This window comes from Ptychodera flava, chromosome 14 (assembly GCF_041260155.1).
Source record: "Ptychodera flava strain L36383 chromosome 14, AS_Pfla_20210202, whole genome shotgun sequence".
NCBI classification, from domain to species: Eukaryota; Metazoa; Hemichordata; class Enteropneusta; family Ptychoderidae; genus Ptychodera; species Ptychodera flava.
The window spans coordinates 28,506,203-28,533,606 of NC_091941.1; the positions used below are offsets into that span (position 1 = coordinate 28,506,203).

The 27,404-nt window shown below is 36.6% G+C and overlaps 2 protein-coding genes across 3 annotated transcripts; one reads left to right on the plus strand and one right to left on the minus strand.

The window, feature by feature from the left end:
- Positions 1-14,215, minus strand: LOC139150044 (lysosomal cobalamin transporter ABCD4-like). Its single transcript, XM_070722194.1, has 13 exons — positions 14,058-14,215; positions 13,147-13,265; positions 12,362-12,489; positions 10,502-10,644; positions 10,031-10,147; positions 8,875-9,000; positions 8,295-8,440; positions 6,269-6,390; positions 5,674-5,765; positions 4,882-5,144; positions 4,264-4,466; positions 3,646-3,862; positions 1-2,944 (listed from the first exon to the last, which is right to left on the minus strand). The coding sequence occupies exons 1-13, from the start codon at positions 14,090-14,092 to the stop codon at positions 2,730-2,732; spliced, it is 1,926 nt and encodes a 641-aa protein (XP_070578295.1). The 5' UTR covers positions 14,093-14,215; the 3' UTR covers positions 1-2,729.
- Positions 14,189-27,404, plus strand: LOC139150045 (adipocyte plasma membrane-associated protein-like). Of its 2 annotated transcripts, none has more exons than XM_070722195.1 (10): positions 14,189-14,314; positions 14,595-14,853; positions 15,475-15,579; positions 16,159-16,274; positions 17,998-18,090; positions 19,122-19,238; positions 20,630-20,801; positions 21,795-21,929; positions 22,337-22,526; positions 24,389-27,404. In XM_070722195.1, exons 2-10 carry the CDS (start codon positions 14,702-14,704, stop codon positions 24,590-24,592), a joined length of 1,284 nt encoding a protein of 427 aa, XP_070578296.1. In that variant the 5' UTR covers positions 14,189-14,314; positions 14,595-14,701; the 3' UTR covers positions 24,593-27,404. The 2 variants fall into 2 exon arrangements, with proteins under 2 accessions (XP_070578296.1, XP_070578297.1); XM_070722196.1 differs by having other exon boundaries at positions 14,213-14,314; positions 14,616-14,853.

Here is a 27,404-nt window from a genome sequence, read left to right on the forward strand (position 1 = left end):
TGTGGTCAGTCAGAAAAATTTTATTTTACAGAGAAAGAAAGAGCACTATGAAAGAGCACTATGATAAGTGAAATCTGCAATGAAATCATGATCTATGAAGTGGTCACTGAAGGACACTACACGTAAGTAATAATTACAACACAGATAAACATCAAATATGTAATGCTTTTGAATATAAATTTGCATTTATTTAGCCTTTAAAAATTGCAAAGCTGATAAAAAAACGTGTCAAGCTTACAAAAAAGGCAGCATACAAGCATGATGTCATCAGGTATTTAACTCAGTTTCCCCACGTGACAAGAATGAACCATATTCTTGTCATGGCCTGATGGACAAGATTTTAACCACCTAAATTTTGAAGAATCAACATTTCACTTGGTTTTTCACATTTTAAAAAGCAGTGTCAGAGGTGAATAACTCATTTCACATTGTTGTACATGAGCGGTACAAAGGCAAGTCAGGCAGTCTGCAAGCAAGCTTGCTGGCCTTTCAAACATTGAATATTGTACAACTCCATAACCTGGTGACTTTCACCAGTCTGAACAGTTTAATGCAATTTCATTGGTTCATTTAAATAAACAGTGTAATGCAATTTCATTGGTCCAAGCAAAAGAATTGCTATTCTGTGACCTTTGACCTCTTGATTTGATCACTTGAGAATCAGTAAATGTCATTATTGGCCATTCACAGCTGGATACAAATTTCAGCAATACCCGTCACTCCACCAAACACAGAGTAAATTAAATGACAGCAGCTTCAAACAAAAAGTCTCCCTTTTTTAAAAAACGATTTTAAAATTATGTTTTGTCAACTGCTTTGCAGATGAAGTTCATTATGTCATGTGCACACATATAAAGAAAGTGTTGATGTAAAATAATTACAATGGCTGCATCAACAAAAACACCCTACACACCTTCATTATGACATCAAAATGTAATTTTCAAATGTAAATATAAAAATTTAAACTTTGCTTCAAAGATAATGTACATTCACTCTGCTTATTTTGAATCTTTTACAAAAGATGTGATGTACAGTAATTAATTGGAAATCCGGTACTCTATTGGATTATCTGTTTATGTTTGAATTGCACTAAAGAATTCACATGATTTGATTATTCATATAATGTGTAGTTTAACTCTCATTTGGTTCACATCTCTTCATTGAAATATATGGTATCTTGGTTACATACGTATGTTATTATGCGCCATAAATTGAAAATTGGATAAAATGAGTTGCCCTATACAAAAAGATCTTGATAGAAGACACTCCTGACGTGACCTCTGTATGTTTCATGTTAGGTTCTGTAAACATCAGTCGGACTGCAGGCATTATATCGGTATGTGACAATATCAAAATGTATCAGATTTCTCCATAAGGATAAAAATAAGGATAAGGATAAAAATCAAGAACAAAAATTAGAGTTCATTGTGTAACTTCTGGATGAGACCTTTAAAATTCCCATTTTTAAATCCAAAATGGCCATCATTGTCTGGCCAAATTCTATGCAGAATAAAGATGTATTCAATTATGATGAAACTCAGCAAGAAAACTTCATTTTCTCCACACAGTTCAAGACGAGTCCACATTTGTAGAGTCTGAAAATTTGTACCTAATGTGCATCCTGTGCTAACCAGCTTGCAATATCACATGCACATAGCTTCCTTTTCAGACATAAATGCAAGTTTTCAATCGTAGACACATAAATGAAATAATACCTTGCCAAAGTTTTTTACCCATTGATAAAAATAATGAAATTTTTGTTTTCTTTTTCCAAATGAATTTACTAAAACAAACCGACACGTTTTGCTTAGAATAATTGATTACCCAGCTACTTGAATCTTAATTTTGAAATTGTCTTGATGTCAGGTATGTGTGTTTGTGAAAAAACTAACCCTGTTGGCATTACTAGTAACAAAACACCTACTACACATTAGAATAGGAATAAAAAATTCCTATAAAGCTTGAAATATACCGTAAATTTAAAGCAGAATAGAATTTTACTGAAACACAACAGCCTACACACAGAGGAATGTTTTAGTTCATTCAGCCTGCATCGATACTCTGTACAGCTGAATTGACAAAACTTGGTCATCAGATAAATGTCGTATTTCAGATACACAAAAATGTCATGGTGTATTGCTCACTTAAATTGAACTTTACCTCTATCCTATATAGATTTAATTGTGTAAACAGAATCACAGATTCGCTCAACAAAGATTTTATTGGAGTCCACACCTATATGATTTGAGTAGAACCAGTTCTATAATTTGTGTATTCCTTAGACAGCCTCTGAGCCACTGTCCAGTTCCCATTCTGGGCTGTTCACTTTAATGTGGCTTCTAAAGTCTTGCAAAGTGAATATCAAAGTGTAAGCTATATGCATTGCATAATGAAAGTTTGCAGCTTTGCTGTGCTTGCACAGCCAGGCAAGACTCAGCTCAGGTGTTGAGGATATATGTACAAACAGCTAGAAAAGGCACTATTGGTTGGCAAATACAGGATTGTGAGATAGGACAAATGGATTCAGTACACAATTGAATTTAGGAGTACACTTATTGCAAAATATTGACCTATGCTTTCATTAAGTTGCTCTTGTCATAGACACCAAACATAGATTTATTTGCAACCTCATTTACATGATTAACAGGTATTCATAACTGTCTAATAATTATTCAGAATATTACATTCATATATTAGAGGACAAGAGTGTTTTTCAGTTGAACATGCTATCATGTTGTGTTTGGCTCAGAGGAGTCGACATCATCATCTTGTATTGTACTGAGGGACCATCCACCTTTGCCATCAAGATACAGCTGCGTAGAATGGAATTTTCTGAGACTGGTCCGGTGTCCGATACTCATCACAGTCATTCCCAGATCTTTACAGACCTTGTACAGCAATTCCTCCGTATCCTGCGACAGTGCACTTGTGGCTTCGTCAAGAACTGTGAGACAATATACATGTATTTCTCAAATATTGCCTTTTCTTCAATGACACCAAGTCTTGAAATGCACACTTGATAAGTGGTGTACTTCAGTACAAAAACTATTTACTGCCACTGAAGAGAGTTCTGTTACAGATTGTCTTTCGTTCAGTTCTGTGATACGCACGGATGAATATTTTGACTGTTCGTTCCTCAAAACAGACACAAATCACATCAATCTATATGCTATATATGCTATGATATGTCACGATACATGTATCATATACATGTATGTATATATGCTATGATATGTCATGATACATGTATGTCCCTATATGTATGCTATGATATGTCCCTTTTTACTCCCTGAACAATATTCAGGTCTGCATGTTGGCTAGCTAGGCATCTGCACACTAGCTAGCTAGCTAGCTTGCTTGCTTGCTAGCTAGCTAGCTTGCTATCTATCTATCTATCTATCTATCTATCTATCTATCTATCTATCTATCTATCTATCTATCTATCTATCATAACAACTTTGCAATCTTATTCCTCCTGGTTTAACCATAGTATGGTCAGGAAACTTGGATAGAAGAGACCTCACAAAGTCAAATCACTAATAATCTGATGCTAGCAGTAAATAGAAACAATGTAGTACACCGCATCATTTAAAAATTCTTATCCTCTTAAAAATATTATGAAACTTAACCACATATTCCACTTACTTGCCACAGCTGGTTTATGATAGAAAAGTCGGGCAAATGAAAGCCTTTGCATCTCTCCCGGTGAAAGTTCATCGGGCCAGTTCATATCCTCCCCTCCGTCCAAGCCTCCTACCCTGTCACATATTGGTTGCAACCCAACAACGCCCAGGTAGTACTGAAGCGTGGATTCCTGTTTTGGGTCTTTTGAACTGTCTGTGACTTGGTCTGGGTAGTAGATCTGCATTGTGCGAAAAAGAAATGAAATTTGTTGGAAAAAATTTTGCCTGGGAGATGTAATCAGGGATTTCACTCATTAAAAGTGAATCAACAGACTAACTGTACTGATGTGTGTGCAGTTGTTGAGTGATTAGCTTAAATTAAATGTACAACATTATGTCCTTAAATTATCAAATACTATCATTTGAAAGGGACACAGGAGTATAGAATGTAGGAATGGCTTTTACCAATTCTAGCTACCATAAAAAGTAACATGACTTACGGCAAAATCAGAAGTAAACATGACTTCAGGCTATTGTCAACAACATCTGCACTACTCACAACAGTAAAGTGAACTGCAAGAAAATACCATCTATCTTAAACAATGCGAAGGAACTTTTGCATCTGGAATGGGGTAGGTACCTGCTCTCGAAGTGTTCCATCAGTAAGGTATGGTTTCTGTGGCAGATACAGGACACCTTCGGTTCCAAGTGTCATCATTCTCTCCACATCACCGCAAAGCGTGGGCCATAATCCGTGTAAAACCCTGAACAGTGATGTCTTGCCGCTTCCCGTGTTGCCAGTGATGAGAATGTCCTCACCTCGGGCTATCTCTATGTTTAAATCTATTAAAAGTGAAGAGTGACAAATTTTTTTGGTCAGAATGTTCCTTAACTTCCGTAGTAAATAATCATCTTGTTTACTGCAATACATATTGCACAAACAAAACGAAATACGTCTAGGTTTGTTTATCTTCTACCCATCAATCACCATCTGCCACTCTTTGGAATATTACCATTGCAGAGTATGATCTCTGCAAAAGGCTACAGGGTGACATAGCTTTGTATTGTGTTTTGGTGGGACGTAAGAGAGATACCTCCATCAGTTCCTACTTTAAGGTAAGATATGTCGGTCTGTTTCAAATCCACTTTTCCACTCTCTAGAGCCGTGTTAATAATTTTTGAGAATCATCATACTACATAAAAGTTTTCCGTATGAAGAGGGAAATCCCTACAAGGGAAATATCCATCTAAAACTCACCCTTTACAAGTACGGTTTCACTGTTTGGAGGACAGTATGAGACCGAATTCAGCTGGAATGCAACATCATTGCTGAGTTTCGGTTTCTCTTCAAGCCCGTCGTCTAATCTCTTCTGTTCCCTGTCCTGGTCGACATCTTCATTGACAACAGCTGACGTGACCAGCGGACTGATATCTTTATCTGGTATATCCCTGCCCCCTGGAGGGCTATCCTCTTTTGTGTCCTCTTCTAAAACGTCCATCTGCTCTTTGAGTTCCATGATTCTAAAATTTAAAACAAAGGGAAAAACCTCTCCGTGTTTATCTATGTCCTTGCAGTGATACCTGAAACACCTACTTGTACTTACTACATTGTCACATGACTTTGTGCTGAAACCTCAAGTCTATTCAACTGTGCTATATCATAAATACTGCCCTTTTATTTTTGAAACAAAACCAATCAAATTGCTGTATTTTTGCCATCAATATACTGGTATAATACACATTTTGTAACTGCAAATACAGTATGTGAGTTATGATCAATCAACGAGTCAGCTTATCTGTTTTATGTTCTCAATCATGTATATAATATTCTAAACACGTCTGAATAAACTGTACATTTGAACCAGCTCAAAGCATGATGGGTTCACTTCACTTTATTTGGTTGACAAAGGTATTCATAGTAAATCCCTGATTTTAAACTGTCCGTTTTTAAAGTTTATTAAATACTCACATTTTGTAAAGCTAGATGTCACCATTGTGAAATTAAGAATTGTGATCAGAATAGAATGAGGAGATAATGGAATACATGTACCTGTGAGTTAAGCCGGCTATGTCAGATATCTTAGTGGACAGATTGATCAGACTGGTAAAGCAGTATATCAAATACATGGACACGAAAGATACCTATTAAGAAAACATATTAGAATATTGAAAGTAGTTTTCCATTGCGACATACAGATTGCTTATTCTGGTCAGATACACTTCCATGGAGTAAATATTATTGGATTATTGATGGTCCCTCCACAGAGAGGGATCGTGAATTACTAGATCACAACTGATTTCAGTTTTGTGTCTAACAACTGACAATCTGTAGCACTGTTTACTTGTGCATGACATGCAATGTAATATATTGCAGCTGTCGTTACTTGTGCCCCCTTGTTGACCACATTAGTCATTCTCATGAACAGCTGATGGCATCTTCGAACTCCATATTTGGCAAGACACTAAAGATCACATGGGTCATGATAAGGGCCTATAGTTTATCTCTTGAAAGACATCTCATCAATTTTCCTGTAACACAGACAGACACTGATCGTCCCATCTCCCCCCCCCCCCCCCCCCAGCTTAAAGGTCACCATGGTCATGGACACTATGAGGCTGAGTACTGTGTTTCTGTGTATACTTACAGCACTGATTAATGAACTCAGTTCCGTGGGTGAAAGATGATCATACACACCAAGGAAGATAGGAATTGCTATGATGAGGTAGCTCAGAATACTACCCACATAGTTGAACATGTTGACAGAAACTGAAAGAAACAATAATAATTATAATAATAATAATAATAATAATAATAATAATAATAATAATAATAATGATAATAATTTTCCATTGGTTGACTTAGACTAATAAATGTTGCTATGGTATATTCTGATTATTTTGCATAAGTTTGCCTACTTTGCTCGTATTAAATGTCACTCTTGCACTGCTGAAGTGTTTAGATTTTATAAACAGGAGATGCCACTTGTGTAGATCTTAGTTCAGCAATAATACCAGCCATGTTTCAATCAGCAGATTGTGGAGTGTAACTTTTTGCAAGAATAAAATACAGATGAAATTGCACCACAAAATGAGGATCTTGGCTGCTACATTCTTTGTATGTTCAATTTTGTCAATTTGCAGGGCACAGAAACTGTAACTTGAAATAATTTTCAAGTCTCATCATTTATCTATCGGCGTTTATGTGAAATCAGTTTGAAAACTAAAAGGACAATACAGCGTCCACTTCCTGATTTACTGTTGCGTTCTCTGGATTAATGCAGCAAAGTTTGGTCAGTTTTGATTGTCACTTTTAGGAACAATCTGTTTGATACATCACATTCTCCTCTCTATGAAAATAAAAACTTACTTAGAACAATCAAAGGGTTCTAAACTTCACGGCACATCTTATCATGTATGACCTCAGATTTACATCTCTTTTTCAAAAAGGGTGAAAAAGATGTTTATTAGGATAGAATCAACTCCAGGGCAGTTATTTGGACCTAAATTTTCTCAATTCTTTGGGTTTATTAGTGTCTAGTACATAACTTTGTACAGTGATCCCTGATTTTTATTCTTGATTTGGTGAAGGCATTGTACAAAGTTTTGTTGAGGAAAGTTTGAGCAAAAATTTAGTCTTCCCCTTTCAATATGCATACTGCCGTATTTTTAATTTATCAAGACTGTTGTTGAGCTAAAGATATGACGCTAGCTGAAAAATTGCTTGACATGTTTTGCCACTTATGAAAAAATACTGTCAAGGACAGTGTGCTCATATTTGGTTTGAATTGGTCCATCAAGAAATATTTAAACCAGAAAAACATGAATGACAAAAGTAAATAAGGTCTGAAACTTTACGTACTGGAGGTCAACTTTAGGAACAGGCTTAGCAGAGGAATGTTTCAACACAGTCCTTCATGGTTTCAGCAGATCTGCCAATGTATATCAGTTCATGAACAATGACAGGAAATGACTCAAGGTCAGTGGAGTAGCCTGTTTCAGTCACTGCCACCACTCCTACACATAATAGGTACACTGCATACAAATAGGGTAGAGATTACAGAATCTCCAACTCAGATGTGTGGGCTGTTTCAGTTAATGCCACCAGTCCTGCACATTTGCAGGATTTCCCCCTTTTCTTACCTCATTTGCATATTTTTGACACTGATATGTTCATTTGAACAACGTCACATCTCAACCCCTGGGTCTACCTGTACACCAAATACAGTGATGGTAGGTGTGGCGCTTTGGGAGCTTTTGCGTGTGACGGACATACATCCGCACATACATACATACATACATACAGATGCCACTGACTCACCATATAAGCTCTTTTTGGTATTTATATATATACCAAATATGAGCTAAAAATAGAGACAAAATGCATAGCAATGACCATAAGGTATGAAATATTGCCTAAAAATTCTTGTGTTTCAGTAATTGAAGACTTTCTCACCAGGATGCTTCTTTACATTACCGTACTTCAAAATTGATGAGAAATACAACTTGATGAACAAGGGATACATTGTAATTTAGGGGCTAAACTTACTGTCAATCAAGTAATTCATATGACTCATGAATTGATGATGATGAGAGAGACCAATACAGATTACAGTTCAAAGAAATAACTATGAAGCTCAAACTCTACATAAAATATTGATATACTTTACTTACAGTTCAACCATAGATCACAGTTAACAAGTGACTGCTGGACGTTGAGTAATTTATGAAGTCTAACATTGGATTTTTCTTCCTCCAAAGCCTCTGCCCTGTAGAAAGCTATAGCCTCTGAATTGACTCGAATTTGCATGTGTTTGAATCTGTTGACAGAATGAACGCATGGGATTTGGTAAAAGGAGAGGGCTTTTCACATTGCTCTACTGTCACAATGAGAATGTGGAGACGTTGTACACTTTGTTCTTTGAGACCAATTATGTACTTTTCAACATTGGTCGTGATCTCTGGATCACATCAGAATCAAATATATGAATCAAAAGAATATTTCCATACTACCTGAGACTCAAAAACGCATGTATGGCTCTGTATAATTGCATGCTATTTTATCATGATATAAAACAAACAGCATTTCATCTACACCACTATAGATTGCACATAAGTCACAAATTATAGTCACTATACAGAGATAGGGCCTGTCATACGAACAATAGATTCTTTTACTTGGCTTAATTGTGAGTGACTGGTGTATTGAAATCTTGCATGCTCAATGTTATCTATCAGAGTACACAACACTGACCTGAACATTCCCTCGTTTTTCTCTTGCTTGAATGTGTAGTTGACAACGGGTGACATCACAAATTTATTTAGGATGGTTCCCAGGACAAAGTATGAATAGATGAACACAGGGCCATACCAACCAGTGCTGTGTGCAAAGAGGAAGACAAACAAAAGTTGAACATGATGATAGCGCGTATATTTGCTGCGGTACCTATAGATCTTAGAACCTATCTGTATAGTCCAACAACTTTCAAACACCACTTTCGGCTGTGTAATAATCCCTTCAGTCGTTTTCTTACACATTCACAAGTCTAGTTTTGACTGACATTTGAATATCACTTTTCAGTAATGATTAACAACTGTGTTACTTTTTTGGTGTTGTGAAAATGCTGTATGTGCTATGCCCCCGTGATGCTGCAGAACACAAATTAAAATTTACTTGAGAATCAAAGTCATGCAAGTTGACAGCTTGCAATGAGGATACCCGCTATGGTTATCACTTTCAGCAATTATTACTTAAAGATGCGGTATCTTCTATTGTTTGTTTCTGATCATTCAGTTTCAGAGATAATTTTGAAAAGGAAGAGATAACATAATTATTTAGATGTAAAGCATCAGGCATTCGAAAAGTATTGTCACATTATAGCACCTATGAAATGTGTTTTGATTTTTTAATGCGACCATTTGACAATTGGTTTTATTTAAATTATTTCATTACGTCACTGTATTGAGCTATAATTTTCACGTGAATACCGACACTGATTTGAAGAATAACATCTCAATGAAATAACAGTGTTTTGGTAACACTCATGCATGCTGCATTTCCGTACAACAGGAAAAAATCTTCAATTTCTAAAATGAAACAAAACGCAACTCCACCAAAAGATGAAGTTCAGCCAAGTCAAGCCATCTGAAATCACGCCAATATTCTCTGAACTTTGACCTCTTTGAATTGATTGCCCAAATTCTTGATAGTACACACTTACTTTGTCACCAAAAAATGCAAATGGGCAGAAAAGATCAGAGGTCAAGAGCCAGACTATATTTGACCTGACATGTACATGAAGGGGGTGAAAGATCATAATTATAGACAGCGACACATATTGATAAATCCACACATATCCATACAAATAGTAAGAGATTTTTTCTTTAATCTGAGTGACTGAGGTTCTCACCTTTCATAGCATTTCCAGGTGTAATATGCTATAGTAAATGGAGAAATGATGAAAATGGCCACACACTGACTCACTTGTCGACAGAGTCTGTCAACATCTTGGGTGATTCTCTGATCTCTGAAATAAAATATGACAATATTGTGTTGAAATGCATGCACGATACAAAAGATGTGTTTCTCTCTGTTGTTTCATCATTCCATTTCTTTGAAATTTAGGCATACCATACACAGCGGAGAAACTAGTGTCCATGGGCATACAAACTTTTCTCTGTATGAGTTTTCTAAATTAACGACAGTCCTACATTATGTCAGTAAGACCTTGACCTGTACAAGTAACTTTCCATTGTGTGTTAATGAATTATGCAATATAACACTTCATTTCTAGTGTTTTGTCATACATGTAAACACTGTCATGACCACAACGAAACCATTTATGAAACAAGTTGGCTATATATTTTCTTCTCATACTTACACGTTATCAACTTTTTCTTGAAGTACAACATTGAGCTGGTAATAAATGAACTTCTGGAAATACTTCTTGTGCAACAGTCTCGTCAAATAGTGCCTCCAAAAGATGTATAAAACATCACACAAGTACTGATTGGCGCTCTTTGCCTGAGAAATAAACGTCAAACATGAGCATGATCAAAATGAGGAAGATAACAAAACTGATGTACTCATATGTTATTTTACCTTTCAAAACCAAAGTTTAGAATAATCCAATCTGTTTGCAATGGGGTGGGTGAAACTGTATGCGGGAAAAAGGGGATGACAGGTTTCAGAGCTGGGAAAGTTTTCAAGTACGCACAAGTCTTATTATAAGACTCAAGTAATGGCATCGTTGACTTGTGGTTGGTGTCATTGAGTAAGATATAAATCAGGGTTTATTCTTACTGTGAGTTAGGCCATAACAAGAAATGTTCTTGTTTCTAATTCTAGTGCACATCAATGTAGACAAGCCACATCAGCCATTGCTTTTTTCTCGTTTTCTCGCTTGCTTGAAGTAAAATTGAGGATGGAAAATGCAATGGGCTATACATGGTAGAAAATATCTCCAAGATTACAGATACACAGTATACAGTCATGGACTATGAACTTACAGTATGTGGCTGTGTGTCACAATTACTGACAGAAGCATGGGCTCTCTCAGATACAAGTTAACATTCCTGTTTTACTATTTATGTGTCACTGCATCATTTTGGCAAGAAAAGTGGGATGAGAAACAAATCTACCGTACAATTTTCCTTTTCTAAAGGGGGGGGGGGGCTGCAGAAGTCCTTGTTAAGTAAAAGGACAGTGTCAATTGTAACTAGCATGCATGGCTCTACTGAAGGTAGGGAATCTTGAAATGTGAAAATACAACCTGTACCATTGACTTCAGTGCGAAATCTGTTGTCCAAGCACATATTTTAATGAAGTCGTGTTGTTACAGCGTTTTCAAGTCATTGCTGAATTCTTTTCAATAAAATGTTAATCAAAGCCAGATGCACATGTCTGGATTTGAAAAATGGTGCTTTGATTGAAGCCTCAACAATAAATCTTGTGACTTGTCAGAAAATGTGGCATCACAGTATACACTGTCTGTGCCAAAACACACTAAACATATCACTCCTATTTCACATATGTTAAGTCAAAGTGCTATTTACATTAATGATAGGAAATTTTTTGATTTCATTTAAATGCACCGACAGATTCACATTTGAAGTGATATCTGCATTGCATCAGCCCTCTTGTGAATGGTGATGTATATTTGTAGAAGACACTTAGCCAATATTTATATTGTACAAAACTGACAGGTACCGATGTTCATTGTCTGAAAAGTTCAGGTCAGCCGATACCACATCACCCCATATCTAAATTCTAATATCTCATTCTTCGTTAAATCATGCAGTATATTTACTTAGAGTTTTGCTATCTCACGTCAGCTCCATTCACAGGTTTGTGTAACTGCAACAAAATGCTGTGTTATATATCACTATAGGCCTGATTATTTAATTTCTTGAACTGATTATCAATGAACTTTGCTAGATGCATACAAAACGAGCAAAAGCTTCCTCAATAAAGAGAATATTTATATGGAAAGAGAATACAATGGAAATAAAGTCAACAATACTCCAATCAGGGAAGGAAATATGATGTGATATATATATATATATATATATATATATATATATATATATATATATATATATATAACTTTATTAAATTTTATTGCATTTTTATATCAAGTTAAAAGTTGATATATATATATATATATATATATATATATATATATATATATGATATATGTATGTGTGTGTGTATGTGTGTAATAGAAGATTAAGATACTTACCGTAGCTACAGCAACGATGAGAAATAACGACCTTGGCACTAATATCTTGAAGCCTTCATGATCTTTCTCTCCGAGAACAGCATAGTATTGACTGGGGATTAAACCAACCCAGTACACTATAAATTGTTCTGGAATAAGAAAAGACTATCACTATGCTATGTATCATATCATCCGGGTGACATATCTTGTATTATCAAAGTCAGTGCAATTCAGCCGATCATATCTGATATAAATTTGGTGATACCCTCTGTTCAGTGTTCTCTCACTTTGGACTGACTTAATAACCTCAAATTTACACTACAAGTTCAAATTTACACTACAAGTTCCCGTAGTTTTCATGTGCATGTGCCACCATGCAGATGACATCACACGGTTACCATCTATCAGGCTGAACGGCTAGAACATATAAAAATATACTACCCAATAGAGCTGAACACGATTTCAGGTTTGCTACTCAACATAGCTGCACGCGCGCCACATCGAACACTCCTGCTTGAAATTTATGGACAAATTTTGTTGTTGCATGCGTGGCTGTTGTTGCAGTAAGTAGTTTGAGCCATAAATTAATGTGACTTTTATTATCCATTGTAACTCTACCAGATTTAACTTTCGTTGTTCTTGTGGAAAATGCATACAAATATTTAATTTTGCATATTAAATAAAGAAAAATGACATCATTTGTGATCAGCGCTATCCAAGATATATATACAGAAAATTATGAACTTTATTACTTATCTGATAACTTCGTACTAATGTAAGTACCTTTTATAGTTTTTTTGTCTTACCTGTCAGAGCCACTACAAGAAGTAGCATGAATAAGAAAAAACTTGATGATTTTACCCTCGGAAATATTATCTTACAAATCCGCCAGAATCTCTTCACAAAGAGCCAGTCACATTTGTAACTAATACATAAGAGACAGGAAGAGAGAGTTCATGATGAAAAGTCGCTCTCTTCAAAAACCACAGTGTACACGACTGAAATATCACATTTACAAAAGGAAGTATCAACCAATTTCTCCAGGCAAACTGTGAAAATCATTTTATCAAACAAGATAGAGATTTACTGTGTGTGTGCTCAAGATCTAACAATTCCTCTCCGGTAGAACCATTTTGACTTTTTTGTGCAATTAAAAAGAAGGAATTGCGGTCAAAACGCTGGTATTAGATCGGCCAACGAAGATTTGAGTTCCTTGCGAGCTTGCAGCACTGCCTTGTTTACTGCAGTGATTCCTACACAATAGAAGACCTTGAGGTCACGAGCTTCTTGGCACACGCAAAACATTGGCACAAGACAAGCCCTACATACGTAAGGGGCAGTGCCAGCGCAAGTGGCTGTCGTAATACTGTCACCATTGTATCGGTACAAGCATTATAAGTTACGATTGGCAAGGTCAACCATAGGCGCGCGGGGTGTTCAGTGTACAGTAATGCAAATACGGGAAGATCTGACGTGGTTTTCCTTTTCTTCTGTTCATGCATAGACTCTAGAAATTCTATGATGTATGTTACACCGGACATCCCATGTGATGATGTGGCTGTGATTTCGACTGAAGGTATGCTCAGAAGTGAAACGCTGCCGCGCTGTTGTAACTTGTAAGCTGATATTATAGTTCTAAAAGCACGGGATTTCTAACCAAACGATTCACTTCACTTGATCTACTGAATGCACTTTCAAATTTGACTCGCGCACTCACCTTTTAGCAGACGACCTAGCGGAGCACGCAGCCATGCTTACTCGTCAGCTGGTTGCGAGGTCTGTGAGCCTGGGCTTGACGTTCACAGTCACAGTTGCGTGTTCACAGTTTCATCGTCGGTGGCGCACTACGTTCAGACACATGAAACAAATCAAGAAATACATAACTCATCTGCTGCGCCGCCGCCTCGGCCTGGGATGCAGCTCCGGCTCTGGATCCTGCTCTGGTATGCCAGCCTGTTTACAAACCAGCTACACGTAAGTATACCGTGTTCACAACGGAACCGTGCTTGAAACTTGCCAAGTTCTGCGGGGCAGAGTGCACCTTTCAAAACTGAACCCGTTGGGCTTACTTCAGCCCAGCTGTAGTATTGTAATGTAACTTGTAGACAATCGCGTATCTTTGTGTCTGCTCCTACACTGTATCATGTGTACAGTCCAGATGAATCGAGCTACTTTGATATGAAAACATGCTACAACGAGGTCCTACTTTAATTTGTAAACGCGCCATAACACAGCGGGTTCGCACTATTTCCAGTTTAAACAACCTTGTTCTCAGACCTGGTAGCGAGCTTTAGACCACGACACAACTGCCACTAAAGTTCCACCTTCAGCAAGGCACGTCTCAAGACGACATCGTTTGCAATGGATGGCACACAAGACACAGGGATGAGGCAAAGGCAAATCGGCAGGGAAGGCGAAAAGAAATCGCAAATGTTTGGGTCTATGGAACAATCTGTCGACAACGCCGACCACACACCTGGCGATCACACTACGATCGCACACGTGCATGCAGGGTATGTAATGCAGTGAGTTTTCACGGTAAATCTTTCCATGGATGTACATTTACATCCATGATCTTTCGTATCTGAGCTGCAGTCACGGACCGTGCCGCAGTATAAGATAAATTAAGATTCTAGTTTGATTTAGCTGTATAGAGTTTTTAAATGGCCTATATTTACAATTCATTGGTAATTTATTTTTTTATACATTTACACATATGAAGTTGTTACGTAGGCTTACTATTTTAAAAACTCAAGACATCTTTTTATTTCTTTAAAAAAAATTATGACATCGTTTCCACTGATCTTGCGGAGATGAAACAAATAGCAAACGAGACATGATTTTAACATCTCCATTACAACAGGTTACAACAAGTGAAAATAACAAACTACAGTGTAATTAAAAAACCTTCAAACTGAGCCACCAATTTTTTCAGAAGTGTTACAAGAACACACTATTGTTGAAAGGCCTCAACAAAAATAACAATTATACATTAATATTTTCTTCGTTTTCTTTTTTATGATTAAACAATGTATATGTGTGAAGATGACATTGTTCACCCTATTGTCCCGTGTACCAATGCAGCTACACTCAATGGTTCACATAATTTTTTTCTAATTTATGTTCACTTTCAGATTTTTTTCCTGTCAAAGTGTTGTCCTGATCGTTGTAGTGGCTGTGGCTGTCACCGCTCTCATAGTAATTTTATTGCCGTCACCCATTAAACCCAAAGCATTCAGGTAACTGTTTAGCAATCTGGTAAATCCCATTCATCAGTGGCCACTGACATTTGCATATAAACTGTCGTTATTTTCCAATATTCCAGTAGGGTGCTCCGTTTTTGTCATTAAAAATAATAGGCTCATAATAACAGTGTGTTAGTCTGCAAAAGGCTAATAAACTAGTTAATGGGGATGATTTAGATGAATTGCTACACTTTGCTACCAGTGATTGGTTTATCAACTGATCACAGAACATTTTTTTACCAAAATGTTGCACGAATATTGACACCGTTCCATTCTCATGTCCTGAAAGTAGAGTCTTCAAATACTTCGTATTTTCTTTGTCATGTGAGCAAATTCAACTCTATTTCCACGTCAGACTTGTATCAAGTAAACAATGAGTGTTTTCGCCACTTTGTTTTCATAGAATATTGACAGTAATTATCTTGCCAGAACAAGAACAGATGTGCAGGTATTTACAGTACCAAGATCTCTCAAGCAAAACCATTAATTAGTTATTGTAACAATGTAAACATCTGTAGTTTGAACACAAATATTTGACTCTGTTTAAAATTCCTTCTCTGTATGATGTTTCAGTATTCCCGATCCACCAGAATTTGTGGGAGCACTAGCGCCAAATAAGAAATTACAGAGGGCCAAGAGACTCTTTGAAGGGGTCATACAAGGTCCTGAATCAATGGACCAGCATAAAGGTAAGTAATTCTTAGAGTGTGGGTGCATGAAACACTGAACCTTCAGTATGGCCAAAGTAGATAAATTCTTTGTTTTGCATCTGTTTTTGGAGTTTTTCAGGAAACTAAAAATTCAAATAGAATTCCACCATTGACAGTAATCTCTCCTGAAACTAAGCCAGGACTCTTACATGGCAGCAAATACTTCTTAGCAGAAGTCATTTAACAACCATTTGGATGATGTAGTTAGGTAAAACAGTATGGCCTGGAAGCATATAGTCACAGGAATGTGCATGTTGTATGCCAAACTGTCAAATAAATTAGGCACTTAGTTTTTTGTTCATGTTTATTATGGGTGTTTTTTAATCGCTTACCCACCTACCTTTCAGAATATTGAGTGGATGCATAACAAAGACTTTATGTACTTTGGCCTGAAATGTTTTCACAGATTGTACAGACCTGCAGTCTTTTCATCACAATAAAATTTCAGTGAGAATGTTCATTTTGGCATGATTAACAAGCAAAACACAAACTTTTTCAGCTTGAACAAAAAGTCATTTGCGAAGACAAAATTTAGAATTATTGCCACTGTTTGATTTTTGTAATTAAGCTTTCCTGCCAATGGCACTACATGCTTATATCTTGTACAGAATAACCCAACTATCCAAACATGCCTCACCTGTTCAATGATGATGATCACTAATATCTTTATAAAGGGCTGTATTGAGTTAATTTTAAACCACAGTGCATGTATCACCCTTTGGCATTTGTACAGAATGCACAATACTCCACAACAAAATACATCCGTTCAGCCAAATTTTGGCCCAAATGTGTGACATTATGCAATGTGGCTGGTGGAGAGAAAAGATCAAATACAAATGAAAAAAGTGCAATAGAGACATTTGTAGTGACTTATCGGAGCACTGATATAGCTCTATCATCAGACAGTCCTTTCCATAATTTGTTTAGTATGTATGGTGCTATTTATAATTTTCCCCTGAATCAGCTTATTCAAGCTGAATGAAATTGAGTATTATGAGGTGTTACTGCCACAGAGAGTTCAAGTTCAGAATAGTTCTCTGACCCTGTCAAATCATTGTCAAATATCAAAACTTGAGAACATATCAGTGGCGATTCACCCGATCCTTTATTCTAATGTTGGGCATTGTCGCTGAAAAACAGATCTGTAGAACTGCTGATATATTCTCTTTTCTAAATTGCAACGTTGGCTCCATCTGTAGAACACATATATAGTCATACTGCCAATATTCCTAGCCTCACTGCCCATGCTGAAAAGGACTTACAATTACACAAATATTTCCTAAGCATTCAGTTCCCATCAACAGATGACATGTGGAAAGCACATGTTGGAAACTAAGGCAGCATATTGCAGTAAATACTATTGTTACGGGGCCTCAGTGTTTTGTCTATGGCAGGTATGATGTCATCAGTTTGTGGCCATTTCTTGAATGTTTCCAAAAGTGATCAGTATCGAATCAGGATATTCTTCTGTTGCTGCCTGAATGGTAAACTAGTTTTAAAGCTTCCATGAACATCAAGAAATAAATTACTGGCCACAAAATTTTATTGAGCTCATGCTTTTATTTATGTATACAGAAATTCAGAAGATTTTCGGGTCTGTGTGCATGATTCGCTGGTTCAGAATAAGCATGCTGTTTTGTCACAGCAACTTGTTGTCATGCATCAGAATATCTTACAAATTCTGGCCTTTCTTTACCAACAGGTGTCATATACACAGGTACTGCAAATGGAAATATAATGAAACTCACCGGTGACGAGTTGGAATATTTTACATCATTCGGAAAGGAGCCGTGTGGTGAGCAAGAAAATCCAGAAATAATAAATGCTTGTTAAGATTCATGATAAGCGTTATTTCCCATTAACATTACCATGGCGGTGTTTGTAAAACAGCATCTATTTATTTTATTCATAACAGCAGATTGAGGGTGATTCTTTCAAGGATGAATGTGCACATTAAAAACTGCAGGCACCATCATGAAAAATTTCCCCGGACTATTGTGTCTTACATAGATTGGACAAAATCAAGTGTTTATATCAGACAAGGCGATGTATTTGAAAGCAAAACACTGAAGAAATCACTTGTTCCCTTTCACTCAAGTATTTTGATCTCTCGCTGTTATTTGTCTGGACTTACCTTGAACCCACAGTTGAAGGAGAGTCTATAGAGGTAAATAGATCAGTCTCTATGTATTATATCGGAAGCTATCCAAAACAAACAGTGCAATCTGTGGCCTTATCTGCATGGGCTGTTACAGAGAAATGCATAATCACTGCTGTATTGTACAAGTGTTTGAAAAAAGAAAACATATAACTCAGATTGGATTTATCAGTACTTTTCACAATATAAAAAAAAACAGTGGTGTACAATGTATGATGATGTGGAGTCACACTAATACATGTACTACAGAGAACCAACAGCAGACTATATTCTGATATTTGTGGAAGGGTGTTTCGCAAATACATTTTTCTAAATGGTCAAAAAAGAATTTATCCAAGTCTCTTTGCTTGGTGGGAGAACTCATGGAGTTCTAATTCTCATGTTAAGATCATGCGAGTTAAATTTTCATATCAGGATCCAGATATTCTTGATTGAATTATTAGAACTAGCATATCATGAGGAACAGATTCAAGTCGATAGATAAACAAACAAATGATGATTATAAACATTTCTGGTATATATAGCTTTTTACTGGATTTAAGAACTCATATTATAACTATACCAATCAACAAATTGTCTTTGAAGGTGTAGGTTTATGTCTAACGGATGGATGGGTATGTGTATGAAGCTGCAGAAACTGAAAAATCAATGTTGAATTTGTCTTCTAGGTGGCCAAGAAAATGAACATACATGTGGCAGACCACTGGGAATTAGAATAAATGAAAATGGTACAATGTTTGCAATTGATGCGTATAGGGGACTGTTTCAGGTCGATACAAAAACAGGTAAATGTTTTCTCTGTTTCCGCTGTCAGCGATGCTGAGTTTATATGATAGGTGGATGTGTGGTGGCATCCATCGTCCGTTGTCCATCAACTTTTTATATTCCAAGCTTCTTCTTCAAAATGGCCAGTCATATTCCTTTAATATTTGGAGTGCAGGTCCCAAAGGATGACCTTAATCAGATTTGTTCAAATTATGATGAAATAAGCAAATTTGTAGTTTTGAGGCTAATTTTATATTTTTGAGCAAAAATCTTCTTCTCATAACGTATGGCCTGACAGCATTAATATTTGGTATACAGGTCCCCAAGGATGACCTTATTTAGATATTTTGAATTGTGATGAAATATCCAAATTTGTATTTTCAAGGAATTTTTGTCATTTTTGGTCAAAACGTTTTTTCACTAAAACCTTTTGTCTTATAGCTTTGATATTTGGTAAACAGGTTCGCAGGGATGATCAAAATATGATATATTCAAGTTATGATGAAATTTACAATTTTGTATTTTTTGGGCAATTTTTGCCGTTTTTGGTCACAAAATTTGTTCTAATTAACTACTCATCTGATAGCTTTGATAGTTTGTGTACTAGTTCCTAATTAACTAAAAGTGATATATTGAAATTATGGTGGAATCAGCGATTTGGCATTTTTTGCAATTTTTGCCATTTTTGGTCAAAAAATTTGTTTCTCAAAAACTACTCATATAGCATTGATATTTGGTTGACATATTCTTAGGGATGACATGTTCAAATTACAATGAAATCTTCAATTGTGTATTTTTGCAGCTATTTTTGCCATTTTTGGTCAGGCCATCCTAAAATGAGCTATCAAAGATTTCCATCTTCATCAACACATGTGTCACAAAAAGTTATTCTCTACATAACACAGTGGAGTGCTATCAGCTGTTAGGTCACTGTTCGCATCAGAGGTCCCTTCCTTAGATTCAGTATGAGGAAAAGTTTTGACCTCAGTAAAATCATCACACTGTTGCTGAAAATTTCATACTGGTATATGCCAGCCACGATGCAGATGTTATTATGGTCAGAATTAGTGTCTCAAAACAGCGGCAATAGGCTTTTCTCTCACTCTAACTCAGTCAGTTTCACCCAAAGTGAAGCTATTTGATGGAGTTGGACAGATCAAGCAATAAAATGACCAATGTGCACGTCAAAGGTATAAAAATCTTGTTATGTATTTTACCTATTAAACTTTCTTTTGCGAATTGAAGTGTTGCCTTTGACACTGCAGTATGCAAATGGTGTGTTTGATCATCTCATTCATGCCTGGCTGAAGACCAACATGTATGTGTACGTCCTCAAGAGTTATCACAAGACAACGTACATAACAAGCCCTTTAATGAATTTGTAAATGTTACTGGTATGATTGCTGCTCAGGTGACACAGCAACTCTAGTCTCAGCGGGCGCTCCCATAGAGAAGAAAGCACCGAAGTTTTTAAACGATTTGGACGTTCAGAAAGATGGGATCATCTATTTCACAGACTCTAGCTACAGATGGCAAAGAAGAGAAAACAGATATGCGGCATTAGAGGGAGGAGAGTGCGGAAGGTATGTGTGTTTCTTCCTATACCAGCATGGTAAACTGGTAAATTTTAATTTACAATATGTACACTAGGTAACTATGAATTTACAGCATTACAGTGGATAACTATTGGTTGAGATGGGTCCTCCAGAGTCACATGCAATCCACAGTATACTCCAAAACAAACCCTAAACTAAGTCAAGGGTTTACCATGACACCAATCTGTATTGTTGATGTAACTTTAAAAAATTGAAAGAGAGTCACTTAGGATATTGCATTCATCACTTTAAAATCAAAGGTGGACAATGTTTTACCCCCAGAGTAATTTCAATACCCGAGTCTTTTGAATGAATGTCCCCAGCCCTCAAAAAAATAAGAAGCAGCTCCAGTGGTCCCTTATTCTCAGTAGATCTTGAAAACACGTTTGTGAGTCAGGCTGGGCATGCGAACCATGCGAATGGGTATCAATTATGGTCTACTTTCACATACTGAGGATGTCATTTTAACCCTTTTCCTGCTAGACGGTAATAACTGTATCACTTCCCCATCAGCCAAGTCAGTAAAAAGCGGTATTGAGCCAAAACATGACGTATTTTCACCCACTTGGCTTGGTATATTATAGCATCTTTTGTTAAAAAAAATCAACTTTACAGTATTATGTTTTCAACAGCCTTCAAATGTACAGTATTATCTTAAATACATCATATGGAATACGTTGTGTTTCATTAATTTTAACCATCTTGACCTGGTGGTGAAATATGGACTTGGTAGGAAAAGGGTTAATCAAAAATATGAAAATTGTTAAAAGTTAGAAATACTGGGCTTTAAATACTGTGATCTGCTCTCTTTATTATTATGACTTGTGTAGACATTTGAGATACAGAGAGAGTTACAATGATAAGCATCATGTGTTTTCCATATCTTTTGTATACATTAGGTATTTGTGTAACACAACTCTATAACAAAACTACTCAACTTGAAAAAGAAATTAAATAGGCACATTTTGTGTTCGCCCACAGGTTGCTATGGTATAACCCAGTAACAAGAAAAGCAAAAGTCTTATTGAAAAACCTTCATTTTCCCAATGGTGTACAACTTTCTCCTCAACAAGATTACTTGCTGGTATCAGAAACCAGCAGGGCTAGGATACTCAAGTAAGTCTATTCCTAAACATGACCAAAGTTCCTGTGTGGTTTGTACAAAAAATCTGTAGGGGGACTTTAATTTTGATCTGTCTCCATCAATGCATCCAATGATTCTTCCATCTGCAGGGTGTTCTAACTCGGGACTCAACCAATTCCCGGTTCTGTCCAAAGTAGATCGAATACACCAGATCATGTATATACCAGAACTGACTTGCTGCAAACTGCAAACTTCTCCATAAAGTCTTGTTATAACATTGCCATAGAAGTTGCACAGGGGCAGACAAGGTATTTTGTCCCTCTGGAAACAATGCTTACTCTTGAGATCGTGTAGGAGGCGCTGCGTGCTGTATTCAACTTCATGCACAATGGCTTGCCAGTGGAAGATGATAGACATTTGGATTTTTGAATCTTTACAGATACAATTTGAAAGGTCCAAGGAGCGGCAAAGTGGAAACGTTTGCAGAGAACTTGCCAGGCCTCCCCGACAACATACGGAGGAGTCAGGGTGGTGGTTACTGGGTTGGCATAGCCTCAGTAAGAAGCTCAAAATTCTCATTGTATGATTTCATGACTACAAGACCGTGGCTACGATCCATCTTTACCAAAGTAAGTGATTTGCAATCAATCTGTATTATTTGCATATTTCAATAGCAATGGATATTTAAATATGTAAATTTATCAATCTGTGATAGAACAAACTTGAAAATCCCCCATGATACCATGTTATATCAGAGGAGGACAAATGATCAACTGTGTGAAATTTCTTGTGTAATATTCCAAGATTGTACATTCTCTGTGACTCACTTTGTAATGGTAGCATTTCTACAAAATCGGCATCTTGTTTTGTATTGTCTTTGCCTGTTCCTACCAGAGTGAAATCTCCAGAACAGTGGCTAAGTTAGACTCAAAGATCCGTCACTTGAGGGCGCTCTCTACATCAGAGGGGGTATAGAGCGATGAATCTTTCAGTCTAAGGGACCGTCTCAGATTGTCGCAGAAGTTCAAAAAGCGAAATTTATTCGTTTAGGTGGGGGAGGGGGTTTGACCTCCATTCAATTAGTGAACTTCACTTTCGCACTTTTATTTTGTGATCACAAGTTTTCGTGTGTTTATTTTAAATTAAAGAAAAACTGCACACTCGTGCCAACAAATTTGTAACTGTTTCCATCTTGTTTGTGCCCAAACACAATTTACCGATAGGAACATTGTATCCTAAACATTTCATTCATCAAATTATACATAGACAAAAAGTATCATTTTTTTAAAAATGTGCTATTTATAAGCGTCTGCTCTAACCACTAGATGTCTTTATTCTCACTTGTTATGCACCTGGTCATAGTCGTTTTAATATGATTGAACATGCCTGGGCCCCCTTGTCAAGTTTTTCGCTTATTTACCGCCTTACCAAGTACAAATTGCGTGTTCACAAAGACAAAGAACAGCACAAGAGATGCAAAAAGGGAAAGTAAAATAAAATGAAACTTTTATGCGGTAAAATGCCCTGTTAGTACTCAAATCTGATCGTTTACTTTAATTGTAATGTGACAAGGGGAATACGTCTTTAGTAGCTATAGCAAAACGCAACATTGTACTCTCAGGCAGACATGAACATTTCGCACTTTTGAAGTTTCGTTTAGAGGGAGGGGGAGGGGGTTTAATCTAAATGAAGAAATTTCGTTTCTTGAACTTCTGCGACAATCTGAGACGGTCCCTAAGGAAAGAATGATCTCAAACTTTATCATGTGATGAGTTCTACAAGAGATGGTACTCCCAGAAGACAGTCTAATTCACCTTTATTTATTTTATATTTTGTCGCAGTTAGTGACTTATGTCATTCACAGTTACGGTAGCGTGTGCCTCGAAAGTGAAAGACTTAAACTTTTGTTTGAACTTTCCTGAATGAAACTTTAACCATTCTCTTACAAATAAAAATAAGGAGACATGGATTGCATGAAAGACTGTGTAGACAATGTAGACAATGGTCAATAGAGGCTGCTGTAACATGAAGATTCCAATTTTTAATGAATGTGAAAAATTGCAATTTTCAACATTCCGTATGAAAATTCCAATTTTCAATGGAAGTGAAGAATTGCAATTTTCAACATTCTGTATTGAATTCAGAATAGAATTGTGAGTTATAAAATGAATTCAGAATAGGATGTTGAGTTTAAAAATTGAATTCAGAATATTAAAATAGAAATTAGTAATTTTGGAATAGATTGGGCCCCATAGTACCAAACCCAGAAGTGGCCCTGGGCCTGAGTGTGAACCTAGCAAATAATGAAGTAAGCCATTCATTAAACAAGTGCTTTTTTGAGTTGGCATCTGGGTAATTCTATTCTAGCTTCTCATTAGAATAATGATTTCCACATCTCAGGATAACTTTTCTGATTAAATCCCCAAAAAGAGAAATGAAACCAAGTTGTATATTTCCATCAAATAAACCAGAGTACTTTCATTTCACACAGTTGTTCGACGCTGAAACTATGATGAAGTTTCTGCCACAGTATGGTCTGGTGATTGAACTCGACGAAGATGGACAAATCATCCAGAGCTTACACGATCCAACGGGAGAGGTTGTTCCATCTGTCAGTGAGGTGCATGAATCCACAACGGGGCAACTTTATCTCGGCTCCTACCATTCTCCATTTATTGCAAGGTTGGACTTGTAGTGACCAGATTTTATTCAAGTCAGAGATGTTGACCTTTTTTATGATAGTTTATGTTTTGCTGTTCAGGTTACATCGATTCTCAGCCGTAAAAACAGTTTGGCAATGGAATGTTTGCAGGGTAAGGCCAGAGAGTAAAAATACAGTGTTCCTCAGAATGGCTGCTTCTACTTTAGCCAATTTGGAATTTTTTTTGGCATTGCAGCAAATATGTACTTCTGCATTGCAATTATATTGAGCTTTATTGGTTAGTTTCTCAAGTTTTTGTGTCTGCAGGACTTTGAATGAGACTTTTGTGTGCGGAGACCAGGCAGAATGACTGTCAACAAGTTGGATAGGATCAGTATTGTCACCTTGTACAAAGCAACGGGTATTGACTTTCAACTGTAATATCCTAGTTTCATGATGGTCAGTGCATCATGGGTATTAATTTGATCACCGGCATTTCAATGTGATTGCCACCAATTTGGCCCAAAGGCATTGCTCAGCGTTACTCTGAATGATACACTCAAGGACTCTGTTCAACAGCTAAGTGACATATGATAAAAGGTGCATCAGTTGCGTCGATGTCAAGCTTGGTGCATCGGTTTTGAACAAGAAGTGCACTGAAAGCATGAAAATTCATCATGATGAAAAAAACGCATGGTTGCGTCGATGTCGAGCTTGGTTGGAGGTGTCCATCTGCAATGGATTCAACATAAAGTTAATCATGTCCAGTGTTTGTCTATGTGTGTGCAATCATTCAACAATCGGGTGAATGAAAAATCAAAAAGCTCAAATGTTAGACTCCACTTTGAGGACGTTAAAGGACAATACTACAGTTGTTTTACTTTTTTGGGGCATTTTTACCATCCTCTTTGATTATAGGGAAATGATCAGAATTTGTTCTGTCAACTCTGCCTGTATATGTAATGTCTCTATTATTGTGGACAGTTTGTAAAATCTAGACTCGAGGTCATAAGTAACAGTGTAACGAGTGGGAGATATTGCTGATTTGTAAAAAAAAGATAAAAAAACTTGCTCACCGCCTTTGCAGCTTTGCCACAAAAAAAATCCAAGGAACAACGAATTTTTCTTCTCTCTGGCCTAAAATCGCATTTTTTTGGCATTTGCTTTGGGATATTTGTCAGTACTTATCTTTTCACACCAATGTGCCAGTATGCAAAGTAAAAGACTGCGAAGGTTGACAATTTTGTACTTACAGCATCTGGGAGTCAAGGTCAATGATATGGGACATTAGTTTTGTAAATTTTGTGCCGTTTGAAAAGTAATTTACACATACATTGGTTAAAAGTAGAAAACTTGTTTAAAGAGCAGGCGACAAACGACTGCTTCGTTCAGCCCTCGGATGCAACAGAGACAGAAAACAATGATGCATGTGTATGCCCTCCAGCTGAAGACATTTCAGGAATTTCTTGAAATTTCTTTGTTTCACTGCGACTTGTATCAGCACACATAACTTGTAAAGTTCTCTTGCATCAAGGTGAACATTCTTGAGGCAGTGATGTGTCAATTTCAAGAGTGGAACATTCTTGAGGCAGTGATGTGTCAATGTCAAGAGTGGCAATGTGGATAACACAATTTCTGATATTTACTGAAAAGTTATGGCCAGAGTTGCTCTCACCAACTCTTGAACCATGGCTTACAGTGTGACAAGGGTTCCTGTGACCCTTGTATCTTGCAATATCAACATTATGGGTTCAAAATTGAATTTTAGGTGTTTCATGGTAGCAAATAACAATAACACTGACTTTTATTGCTCTTTTTAAAGTGGATGTGTGTAGAAATCTGACAAGGAAAATATGGCAATATATCTTCTGTGTACTGTCTTTATATGATTTTGATTATGTATATTTTGGGGTTTTCTGGGGATTATTAAGTCTGAAATACTAAAGAAAGCTTTAAAACTGAACACACGTGCCTCCTCCCACCTCCCACTTCATCTGCAATGAAGAGAATAACCTATACTCCAACCCTGATGTCTTTTTATCTCTCTTTTTACCACAAATAAATTATGTAAATTGCACTCATTTTCTTTCGGTGGATGGCAAAACTTCCTAAATACCTTCTCCATTTTATACTGAAAGGTAAGGCAATTTTGGTGAGGGTACACTGTGATGCCTTCTCTGTGGCTTACAGCAAAGCAATAGTAAAGACGTCCATGGGTTGGTTACCTTTCCATCTCTGAAGGGGTAAAGTTATTCAGAAAATAGGCCAAAGGTCAGTTTTGAATTTATTTAAATTAGCAAAGAGTAAATGATTTACACATATTGTGCAATCAGTGATGCAATACAGTTAAAGTTTCGTTTATATTTTCATGTGATTTTCAAAACTGCAATAGAAGTGTGATAAAGCTTAATGTCATCCACCTACAGGTATTTTTTTTTTACTGTAGTGCAATGATGAATGAATACTAGCCAGCCCGCATACTTTTTACTGTAGGTTTTAATACAGGAATTAAGTTGAGGGCATTGAAAGAACACTTTGCAAGTTTGTATGTGAAATGGATGGTTTTGTTGATATGATTCAACAACAGTTGGTTCAAAACGCGCACAGAAATGATATGTCAGTTTGTAATGAGAGTTCTGCGTGATAATTAGTATTATTTGTACTGGAAATTTCACTTCATGCCTATTTGCACAACTCTGTCATATCAATGCAGCACATGATAGTGCAATATCATCCAGGTTCAGCTATGATTTTTTTTGTTTTCGAGGTGCAATCATGAACACAGACCAGCTAGCTTTATTAGCACAGTAGATCTTTTTTGGAATTAAGTAATGTGGAATTAAAAGAACATTTGTAATTTCCTGTG

Coding starts and splice junctions, on each gene's coding strand:
- LOC139150044 (XM_070722194.1), bottom strand. CDS start 14,092: ATGGCTGCGTGCTCCGCTAGGTCGTCTGCTAAAAG. Junction 5,145..5,673: donor ATAGCCGGCTTAACTCACAG/GTACATGTATTC, acceptor TTTAAATTTTAG/AATCATGGAACTCAAAGAGC. Junction 2,945..3,645: donor TCATAAACCAGCTGTGGCAA/GTAAGTGGAATA, acceptor ATTGTCTCACAG/TTCTTGACGAAGCCACAAGT.
- LOC139150045 (XM_070722195.1), top strand. CDS start 14,702: ATGGATGGCACACAAGACACAGGGATGAGGCAAAGGCAAATCGGCAGG. Junction 14,854..15,474: donor ATCGCACACGTGCATGCAGG/GTATGTAATGCA, acceptor GTTCACTTTCAG/ATTTTTTTCCTGTCAAAGTG. Junction 18,091..19,121: donor ATTCGGAAAGGAGCCGTGTG/GTGAGCAAGAAA, acceptor TTTGTCTTCTAG/GTGGCCAAGAAAATGAACAT.